General features: G+C 40.9%; 1 protein-coding gene across 1 annotated transcript; it reads right to left on the reverse strand.

Annotated features, from left to right (window-relative positions):
- Nucleotides 1-275: 275 nt before the first annotated feature.
- On the reverse strand, nt 276-9,256 carry LOC139458935 (endoplasmic reticulum chaperone BiP-like). The gene is made up of 8 exons (XM_071240371.1): nt 9,049-9,256; nt 7,451-7,687; nt 5,323-5,554; nt 4,517-4,764; nt 3,767-3,921; nt 2,917-3,152; nt 2,613-2,762; nt 276-1,232 (listed from the first exon to the last, which is right to left on the reverse strand). The coding sequence occupies exons 2-8, from the start codon at nt 7,582-7,584 to the stop codon at nt 594-596; spliced, it is 1,794 nt and encodes a 597-aa protein (XP_071096472.1). The 5' UTR covers nt 7,585-7,687; nt 9,049-9,256; the 3' UTR covers nt 276-593.
- Nucleotides 9,257-12,025: the final 2,769 nt, after the last annotated feature.

A 12,025-nucleotide genomic window follows, 5' to 3' on the forward strand; every position in this document is an offset into this window, starting at 1 on the left:
TGTCATCAATGTACAGTTCCAGCAAGTTCTACACTTTATGTCATCCATGTACAGTTGCAGCAAGGTCCATATTTTATGTCATCCATGTACAGTTCCAGAGTGTTCTATAGTTTATGTCATCCTTGTACAGTTCCAGCAAGTTCTACACTTTATGTCATCCATGTACAGTTCCAGCAAGTTCTACACTTTATGTCATCAATGTACAGTTCCAGCAAGTTCTATATTTTATGTCATCAATGTACAGTTCCAGAAAGTTCTACACTTTATGTCATCCATGTACAGTTGCAGCAAGGTCCATATTTTATGTCATCCATGTACAGTTCCAGAGTGTTCTATAGTTTATGTCATCCTTGTACAGTTCCAGCAAGTTCTACACTTTATGTCATCCATGTACAGTTCCAGCAAGTTCTACACTTTATGTCATCAATGTACAGTTCCAGCAAGTTCTATATTTTATGTCATCAATGTACAGTTCCAGAAAGTTCTACACTGTATGTCATCTATGTACGCGTACACAAGCATACACACATACACATTCATGCAAGCACACACACTACCAGTTTCCCCATCCCTCCAGTCCCAGGATTTCTCTACTAGAGCTCATCATGTGAAACGTTCTCTGTGTTGTCTGGTATGATATGTTTTCTTCTCACAGCCTTCGCGTTCGTCCATTTGTCCTCGGCGCTGAGTTCAGCTTCCGTCTTCTCAATCATCTCCTTGTCCTCTTCAGCAAAGTCTTCAGCATCTTGTATCATTTTCTCAATATATTCAAGGGAAAGTCTGTCTCCGTCACTGTATGTAATCACCATGTTGTTCTTGTTTCCAGTTCCTAAGTCCTCAGCCGTTACGTACACAATGCCATTCACGTCGATTTCAAAGGTTATATTAATCTGTGGAAGCCCACTTCTCGCAGGGCGGATTCCTGTTAAGTCAAATTGTCCCAGGAAATGGCTGTTCTTTGTCATCGTCCTCTCGCCTTCATAGACACGAATTGTCACCTCCTCTTGGTCGTGTTGTGTTGTTGTGAACTGCTGTGTCCTCCTGGTGGGGATCATTGTGTTGCGAGGGATGACCTTTGCCATGACGCCTCCGATGGTCTCAATGCCGAGACTCAAGGGACTGAAGTCGCCGCACAAAATGATCTCACTCTCGCCATTCCCAGCCAGCACTCCTCCCTGAACAGCTGCTCCGTACGCGACAACCTCTTCTGGGTTGATGCCCCTCATTGGTTCCTGGAATACAACAGTTACAAAGTAAAGGTCCCCATTATAACGACAGATGACTTAGGTCACACTCTTAATCGACCTGCAGGTACATTCATGTAGGTCACACCAATAATCAAAGCGGATGTGCATATAGGTTCCAATCAATGTAGCTCACATCTTCAGTCGACCTACAGGTGTATAAAGTTCCATATAAACCACACACTTAATCATTCCCGCAGGTACATATATGTAGGCCACCACCCGAAACCGTCTCGGGAACATGATGAATACTTCACGTCTTCAGATGATGTCTGTCGATAGGCCAAACATGTCTCCTATAAACAGTATTTCGACAATAGATGACTACGGCTACACCCTTAATCAAGCCCCAGGTAAACATAGGTTCTATGCAGACCCTGCAGTTACATAATAACGGATATATCAATAGTACCTGTAATGGATATATCAACAATGCCCATTACGGATAGGTCATCAGTACATATAACGGATATGTCATCAGTACTTATAACGGATATGTCATCAGTACATATAACGGATATGTCACCAGAACAAATAATATATATGTCGACAGTGTATGTAACGGATACTGGTATGCCATCAGTAAACAACGGAGTACACATAACTGATTGGTCAACAGTGCATGTAACGGATACGTCACCAGTACACATAACGGATATGTCAAATGTATATGTAACGAATATGTAAACAGTACATGATACGGTATGGTCAACAGTTCACATAACGGTTATGTCAACAGTACACATAACGGATATATCAACAGTACACATAACGGATATATCAACAGTACACATAACGGATATGTCAACAGTACACATAAGGGATATGTGTTATAACCTTTAATCCTGTTGTACTATGTAATCCTTTTCAGATCATAAAGATCATTCAGTGATCGAGTTGTTCTCGATCCTCTACCTTTCATGTTAGTGATTGGAATCCATGGTAGTCAGCCAGGGTACGGTCAGGTGAGACGTCTTTGAACTGACCATGAGCTTCAAGTATCAACCCCACACTGCTGTGCAGGCTCCACCTGAACACCAGATGCCCGTGTCTCATCACCTACCCAGTACCTGAATATCGGTAGTCAGTCAGGGTGTCATAGTGTGAGACTTCTTGGAATTGACCATGAGCTTCAAGTATTTACTCTATCAACTCCACTCTGCTGTGAAGGCCCCTACCTGAACACCAGATACCCGTGTCTCATCACCTACCCAGTACCCGAACCTGAGGAGCGTACAGCTAAAAAAGCCTGTTCTGGCAAAGTCAGTATATATGAATTTTACATTTAACAATACTGTATATTTTAGTTGATTGAATTTAATTGACAATTAACAGGTTGTTATATTTCCGAGATCAAGTTGCACTTACCTTCCTGTCAAAGAACTCCTTTACAAGTTGCTGAATCTTGGGTATCTCAGTTGATTCTCCGACCATTATGATTTCATGGATGTCCGTCCTGTTCAAACTTGCCTCATTCAAAGCGAGCTGCATGTAACTTAAAGTTGATTCAAACAAGTCCTGACAAAAGAAAAAGGTTACAGTAATAGAACGCTTATGATATGACAATGCAGCATCATTTAAGACTTGGGTTAACATCTTAGTTCTTGGGAATTAACTTTGCCCTCAGTTATTGAAGGTTCATGATTTATATTTATAAAATGTGTATATGTACTGTGTTAAGTTCCTCCAGCTTGGCTCTCGTGAGGACTTCAGAGAAATCATGGCCGCCCATGAGAGACTCGATCTCCACCCGGGTCTGATGCTGGGAGGACAGGGCTCTCTTCGCCTTCTCCACCTCACGACGCAGTTTCTTGATGGCCCCACTGTCCCCCCGTAGGTCCTGACTCGTCCTCTTCTTGTATTGTTTGATAAAGAACTCTATTACTCTCTGGTCGATGTCTTGACCACCTACAAGAGAATGCATGGACTTTCAAAGAGATTAAATGATATAAATAAAATACGACAATATAGTGGGTTTTTTCAAATGTTGTGTTATTAATTGATTGAATAATATGTGACTGTTGATTCCGTTGAAGAATAAATTTACAGCTGTTTTCACTCACACAGAAATCGTATTAGTAATTAACTGGAGCTGAATGTTATGTCAAGTATGTTCAGTGTATTTGCAAACATTCCTCGGAAAAAAGAAAGAACAATATCTCCAGAACCAGCACATGAAGAACATTTGATCGATACAACAGCATGTATGAATGTAACGGGCACTCGTTATGTGGTAGGTATCTGGTAAATTCGATCTGACTTCAACTGACTTCAGAAAAGTCGTAGTTTCTCAAAGTTTGTTTTTACAGAGAAATATACCTTGATGTGTGTCTCCGTTCACTTTCTGTATACAAGGCATCACTAGACAAGTGGTGCAACAGTAGGATGAGATTTAGATATACAACTTACCTAGATGTGTGTCTCCGTTCACTTCATGAATACATGGTAAACCCGCAGTGAAAACAGTAGGATGAGGTCATAGGTGACCCACATGTCCACATCTACACTGTCCACATGCTTACCTAGATGTGTGTCTCCGTTAGTGGCCACAACTTCAAACACGCCGTAGTCGGTGTTGACGATTGATACGTCAAACGTCCCCACTCCCAAGTCAAACACAAGGATATTCTTTTCACCGTCTGACTTGTCAAGGCCGTACGCTACTGAGGCAGCAATTCTACAAAATACAGGTTATGTTACCACCACCATCATCAATCATCATCCATCATCATCCATCCATCTAACCAACCATCCATCCATCCTAATTGTATCCTTGAACCAAATGTGTGACCTTGCGTTTTTTGGTCAAATATTGTATAAAGTGTGTTTTATTGTTGTGTTTATTGTTGTGACACTCGAGAGAAGACTTTGAGTGATTTGAGGATCAACGATACTTTCACAAGTAACCGCAGCACCTCATAGTGGCCAATCTGCAGTCTTATAGAAGGAAGTAATTACGTCTAAACATGAGGGGGAATTAACTTTAGACGACGGTGCCTTGCATCTTTTAAAATTAATGACCTGGCAGGGTTCGCACAAAAGAGAGGTGGGTTTAAATGGGTGTACCGTCGCGTTCGAGATTATTGCACTTATATAGCGACGTGCATTCCCAGCCGACCATTCCCTTAATGCACCAAGCAAGGTCCACAGAAAGGGATCTACCAAGGGTCGAGTCAGTATATGATATGCAGTTAAATGTGTGCATTTCGATATAACAATACTTGCAAAACCAACAGTTGGTTGTAAAGAATAGGCGACATCAAGACACAAACGGTTCATTGATTAGACGTAGAATGTTCAGCCCAGCGATGGTACCGGCATCTTTGGTTGCCATCCTCTGGGCGTCATTGAAGTAGGCGGGGACGGTGACAACAGCATTGGTGACGTTCTGGGTCAGGTACGTCTCTGCTATCTCCTTCATCTTCGACAACATCATCGCCGAGATCTCCTCCGGAGCGAACACCTTGTCCTCTGACCCAACTTTAACTTGGATGTGGGGTTTGTTGTCCTCGTTTATTACCTGATTAATAAACATGTTGATAATTGTCTTTTAGCCAAACGTTAACCGGATTTCCTTCTTCTTTCCTGACAAATATACACTCTACAAAACGCCTTTTTAGTGCTTGTATTTGCTTGAAAAATCCCCCAACCGAATTAGTAACCATCTGTGAAGATTAAACTGGCTAATGTATGAGCGAATATGGGACACCCGAAAATCTTTTGATGCTTAAAGTAATATTGACACTGCCCTTTATAGAAGTTGTTGTTGTTGTTTGTTGTTTAATATTCTAGCAATATTCCAGCTAATTGACGGTGGTCTCTAAATAATCGAGTCTGGACCAGACAATCCAGTGATTCACATCATGAGCATCGATCCACGCAATTGGGATACGAAGTCAGCGAGCCTGACCACCCGATCCCGTTAGTCACCTCTTACGACAAGCAAAGCCGCATTTTACGTCATGCATGGTTTGCTGAAGACCTATCCTACCCTGGATCTTCACGTTTCTTTTACAGATTAATAAACAACTGAGAAGTGCCAGATTAATACACAAATGTTAGTGTAAATACCGCTCACCTTGAAAGGATATCGTTGTAGTTCCCGCTGCACGGAAGGGTCATCCCAGGTGCGGCCAATCAGACGCTTGACGTCAAAGACGGTGTTCTCTGGGTTGGTGGTCAGTTGGTTCCTGGCTGCGTGTCCGATCAGGGTCTCCCCATCCGGAGTGAATGCCACAAAGGAGGGGGTGATCCTGTTCCCTTGTTCATCGGGGATGATCTCAACATTGTCATTTCGGAACACGCCAACACTGAAACATTACACAACGACAAATGCATATGTTTTTCATTTCCAGTTATAATGATTCCTCATAGATCCATGGCATACTGAGAGGGGGAACCAGCTGAACCGTGGAGACACGAAGGTGTGCCAGAACGCTTTATGGCCGAGGATTTAATTCCAAGTTTGACCCCGATCATAATTCTATGGTTTGTCTGCACTATATCGGTATGCTGTGTGTTTACTACGGTTGGTATAGGTATTTTTTGTACTCACGAGGTGAAGGTCGTCCCAAGACATGGTGTTTACTAGAGTTAGTATAGGTTTTTGTATACTCACCAGGTGAAGATTTGTTCCAATACATGGTGTTTAATACAGTTGGTATTAGTATGTGTGTACTCACCAGGTGAAGATTGTTCGAAGACATGGTGTTTACTACAGTTGCTATAGTTATTTGTGTACTCACCAGGGGAAGCTTGTTCCAAGACATGGTTTTTTATACAGTTGGTATTGGTATTTGTATATTCACCAGGAGAAGGTTGTTCCCAGACTTTGTGTATACTACAGTTGGTATTTGTATTTGTGTACTCACCAGGTGAAGGTTGTTCCAAGACATGGTGTGTACTGCAGTTGATATATGTATATGTGTACTCACCAGGTGAAGGTTGTTCTAAGACATGGTGTGTACTACAGTTGATATATGTATATGTGTACTCACCAGCAGGTGAAGGTTGTTCCCAGACATGGTGTGTACTACAGTTGATATATGTATATGTGTACTCACCAGGTGAAGGTTGTTCCAAGACATGGTGTGTACTACAGTTGATATATGTATATGTGTACTCACCAGGTGAAGGTTGTTCCAAGACATGGTGTGTACTACAGTTGATATATGTATATGTGTACTCACCAGCAGGTGAAGGTTGTTCCCAGACATGGTGTGTACTACAGTTGATATAGGTATCTGTGTACTCAACAAATGAAGATTGTTCTAAGACATGGTGTGTAATACAGTTGGTATAGGTATTTGTGTACTCACCAGGTGAAGGTTGTTCCCAGACTTTGTGTGTACTACAGTTGGTATAGGTATTTGTATATTCACCAGGAGAAGGTTGTTCCCAGACTTTGTGTATACTACAGTTGGTATAGGTATTTGTGTACTCACCAGGGGAAGATTTGTTCCAAGACATGGTGTATACTACAGTTGGTATATGTATATGTGTACTCACCAGATGAAGGTTGTTCCCAGACTTTGTGTATACTACAGTTGATATATGTATATGTGTACTCACCAGGTGAAGGTTGTTCTAAGACATGGTGTGTACTACAGTTGATATATGTATATGTGTACTCACCAGGTGAAGGTTGTTCCAAGACATGGTGTGTACTACAGTTGATATATGTATCTGTATACTCATCAGGTGAAGGTTGTTCCAAGACATGGTGTGTACTACAGTTGATATATGTATCTGTATACTCATCAGGTGAAGGTTGTTCCAAGACATGGTGTGTACTACAGTTGATATATGTATATGTGTACTCACCAGCAGGTGAAGGTTGTTCCCAGACATGGTGCGTACTACAGTTGGTATAGGTATCTGTGTACTCACCAGTTGAAGGTTGTTCCAAGACATGGTGTGTACTACAGTTGATATATGTATATGTGTACTCACCAGTTGAAGGTTGTTCCCAGACATGGTGCGTACTACAGTTGGTATAGGTATCTGTGTACTCACCAGGTGAAGGTTGTTCCCAGACTTTGTGTGTACTACAGTTGGTATAGGTATTTGTATACTCACCAGGTGAAGGTTGTTCCCAGACATGGTGTGTACTTCAGTTGGTATAGGTATATTTGTATACTCACCAGGTGAAGGTTGTTCCCAGACATGGTGTGTACTACAGTTGGTATAGGTGTTTGTGTACTCACCAGGTGAAGGTTGTTCCCAGGTCTATTCCAATAACAGGTTCGAGATCTTCAACATCCGGGGGAGTCGTGCAGGCTTGCACGTGCCAACATGTTGTCAATAGCAACAGCCCTACACATGTGGGTATTGTACGCATGTTGTTGTGTCTGTTTAGCTGTCGGAAATAATCGGACTGGGATAAAGAAACTCCGCCGTGTGACACCCGAGTGTAAACCAAACCAGTGGTCAGTACTTGTATTCTGTAAAAGACAACAAGTGACGATTGATACGAGAGCAGGCTATATGCAAATCCGCTTGATATCTAAGCATGACATTCCGGCACCACTGCTACTACCACCTCCATAACTACTACCACTACTACTACTACTCCTCCTCCTACTACTACCACTTCTACTACCATCATCACAACTACTACCACTACTACTACCGCTGCTGCTGCTCCGCCTCCCCTACTACCACTACCACTGCTACTACAACCACTACTACTACTACCGCTGCTGCTACTATTCCTACTACCACTGCTACTCCGCCTCTTGATACTACTACTACTTCCACTGCTACTAATGATACTACTACCTCTGCTGTTGCTGCTGCTGTTACTACTACCAGTACTACTACCACTGCTACTATTGTAACTGTTACTACTACTACTACTATTACTACTAATGCTCCTACTCCTTATAGGGGTACTACTACTGTGACTACTTCTTCTTCTAGTTCTACTACTCCTACTCCGACCGCTACTACTACTACCGCTGCTGCTGCTGCTACTGGTACTACTCCTACTACTGCTACTACTGTTATAACTGCTGCTACTACTACTCCTACTACTACAACTCCTACTACTAGTGCTACTACTGTTATCACTGCTACTACTACTCATACTTCTGCTACTACTACTAATACTGCTACGCATTCTACTTATACTACTACTATTACTAATATTGCTACTACTACTACTACAACTACTGCTACTACTACTGCTACCTCTTGTCACTAGCACCACTACCACAAATACTTACTCAACTATAACTACTACTAATATTACTACTTCTACTACTTCAAACTACTCCTGCCACTACTACTACTATTACTGTTCCCACTGATGCTGATGCTATTACCAGTCATTACAAGTACGACTTATATTATTATTACATTTCACTTATCTCTGCTGTTCTTGTTACTGTTGCTATAGTTACTACACGTATTAAGACTTATGTAAGAGGCGGCAAAATGGATTAGGCAGCCAGTCTCGGTCACTTGGTATATTGCGACTCATCGTACCCGACGGCGTGGCACTTTGCTCAGAATATCAACCACTGGTACGTCTAGCTGATACACCTGAATTGGTGTACGTGTGACTACTATCACTACTGCTACAACCGCTTCTATTGTTGCAATACGACCAAAACTCAATAATAACTACGTTTCAATATTGTTTTTCTATCAAATTGTGTATTTTGATTAATCTATCAAACAATATTGTGACATTTGTTACTCTATACAAAAACATTGTTTCGTTTCGGATACGATCCCTCTTTCGATCAAGGCTCGGAAAACATTGACCAATCAAACATCAAGTTAAAATTAGCTCACGTACCTGTGTTGTCAATGAAATACGTCTGAAGGCTGTTATCGTTCCTGGCTACGGATTGTGTCATTTTCCCAACATCTTTGTTGTCACATGGAGAGTACAGAGAGACCATTACAAACATGTTACCATGGTGTTTTATAGAGCTGTATTCGCGAGAGTAGAGAGACAGGGAACCATCATATCAGCCAGCATAGATATAACCCGCCGCCATCGGCGTGGCCTATATCGACTGGGTAGCGATACCGGATTCATACTCTCTGATTGGCTGGCGATATCCTACTGTATAATGATGAAACGTAAGCGGTTGACGGTGTTTTGTCGTCGTAATCTGGTGAAATAACTTTACAAATGATGAAATGTACGAAGTCAGTGTGGGTTCGTAGCCTGTACCAGCTTCCGCCACGGCATGGTGTACGACAAGCGACAATCGTACACCTCATGTTGAAGCACGGTGGATATTGTGTTGTCTGCTACGTCCAATGAATGAATGCGTGAATGTATGAAAGAATGAATGAATGCGTGAATGTACAAAATAATGGATGAATGCGTGAATGAATAAATGAATGCGTGAGTGAATGAACGAACGAAGGAATATATAATTCACAAAGTTCAGATACTCCACATACCAGAGCCTATGCTGTCAAAGAGCGTCAAAAGAAAGCAATTTCTTACAACCCGACATCTTTCACTGATTGTAAACTCACAAACATTGTTTTGAGATACGCAGATTTCTTAAAAAATCGGTTCCCTGTGGGATGTTAGGTTTTTCCAAATTATCTGTGTGTCGTATATTGCCATTTTCCCGGGAGTGTGTGCGCCGTAATGATTTTATGAAAAAAGTCTTGTATGTATAATAAATTCTGAGTTTCGTATCGCGAGGCCAAGTAGTATTTCGCGTGTATTTAATAATATGTTCGTTATCCGGACTATATGCTTACCTTCAGTGACGAAGTGAAAACCATAACTTAGATATTGACGCAGTATTACATACTGAGGTATAAAACAGCATTCACTCTCCCACTTAAATATTCTCAACTCCAAAAGAAACGCGAACCATAGAAACATATAGAGAAGTATGTACGTTAAGAAGATATGTTTCCAACGTGTACCTCTTAATGGTAAAACTAACAATCAGTAAAGTGTTACCACGGGTGTCTTTATTTTTATCACGATACGCTGCACGTGATTTCCAAATTTTACAAACTAATATTGCACGAGACAAATGGTGCATCTTGAATCAAGGATCCATGACGTCACATATGATGCTTTGTGAGCGTCGATTCACACAACATACCATGTTTGTTTGAACCAATATGACTATTCTTCAAATATTGACCAACATGTATGGTATTCCCGTTTCTTATGTCGGTGGGTATATTAACATTCTTATTCCCTTATTCGATACCTTTTCAAAACTACGACTTTTCTGAAGTCAGTTGAAGTCAGATCGAATTTACCAGATACCTACCACATAACGAGTGCCCGTTACATTCATGCATGCTGCTGTATCGATCAGATATTCTTCGTGTGCTGGTTCTGGAGATATTGGGGGGCACGGGTGGCCCAGTCGTCTAAGGCGCCGCGATTCGCTGTGAATAGTTGCGTCCCTTGGGCACGCCAGAAACCTTTGATTGTGGGTTCGAATCCCGGTTCGCTCCGATTATGTTTCTAGGTTTGTCAGCACCATACCCGTGCTCGTGGGTTTCACCGAAGTGGTAAACGTCTGAGACCTGCATCACTTCAGGCTTTCCTCCCACTTTAAGCTGACACGCCGTGATGTAACTGGAATATTGTTAAAAGCGGCGTTAAACCCAACTCACTCACTCACTCACTCACTCAAAACTGATACATAATGGTTTCGAACGGAGATATTCCTTCAAATTTGATGCAATCGCACCTGAATACAGAATATATATTTGACTTACACACAACTTGGTAAGGGACAGTTAAAGAATCCGATGTCAGGTAGTCCCTTCACAATTGTGAATAGGTTGAACCCTTCAAACAGATTTTAATATAAAACAGGATTAGATCTGCTATTTTGTGAACTGTAAAACTGTAAAACTTGCTGATATCTTCACAACAAACTTGAGGAATACATCTTTTTGAGAATATTTTAATGGGTGGGCAGGCAGGCGTAGTTGAAATTCTTGATTGTTTATATTTTTAGAACAACACTGATATTTATATATTGACATGTAAACATTCATCTCATACTTATACGTCATAATCAAATACATCATCGTCTCTGGCATGCGTATATTCCCTACACATGTTCATTTATATAGCTTATATTCTCTACACCACACACATGTTCATGTACATAGCTTATATTCATGTACATAGGTTATATTCTCTACGTCACACACATGTTCATGTACATAGCTTATATTCCCTACATCTGACACATGTTCATGTACATAGCTTATATTCTCTACATCACACATATGTTCATGTACATAGCTTATATTACCTACATCACACACATGTTCATGTACATAGCTTATATTCCCTACATCTGACACATGTTCATGTACGTATACATAGCTTATATTCTCTACATCACACATATGTTCATGTACATAGCTTATATTCTCAACATCACACATATGTTCATGTACATAGCATATATTCCCTACATCACACACATGTTCATGTACATAGCTTATATTCCCTACATCTCACACGTGTTCATGTACATAGCTTTTATTCTCAACATCACACATGTGTTCATGTACATAACTTATATTCTCTACATCACACATATGTTCATGTACATAGCTTATATTCTCTACATCACACATATGTTCATGTACATAGCTTATATTACCTACATCACACACATGTTCATGTACATAGCTTATATTCCCTACATCTGACACATGTTCATGTACGTATACATAGCTTATATTCTCTACATCACACATATGTTCATGTACATAGCTTATATTCTCAACATCACACATATGTTCATGTACATAGC

Source organism: Haliotis cracherodii, unplaced genomic scaffold (assembly GCF_022045235.1).
Source record: "Haliotis cracherodii isolate W230 unplaced genomic scaffold, xgHalCrac1.p SCAF_13, whole genome shotgun sequence".
NCBI lineage: Eukaryota > Metazoa > Mollusca > Gastropoda > Lepetellida > Haliotidae > Haliotis > Haliotis cracherodii.

What these genes read in the sequence shown, in the direction of transcription:
- LOC139458935 (XM_071240371.1), bottom strand. Translation starts at nt 7,584, where the DNA reads ATGCGTACAATACCCACATGTGTAGGGCTGTTGCTATTGACAACATGT. An exon ending in AGCTGGAGGAACTTAACACA is followed by an intron (nt 2,763 to 2,916) that starts GTACATATACAC and finishes TTCTTTTGTCAG; the next exon opens with GACTTGTTTGAATCAACTTT. An exon ending in AGGAGTTCTTTGACAGGAAG is followed by an intron (nt 1,233 to 2,612) that starts GTAAGTGCAACT and finishes GTTGTATTCCAG; the next exon opens with GAACCAATGAGGGGCATCAA.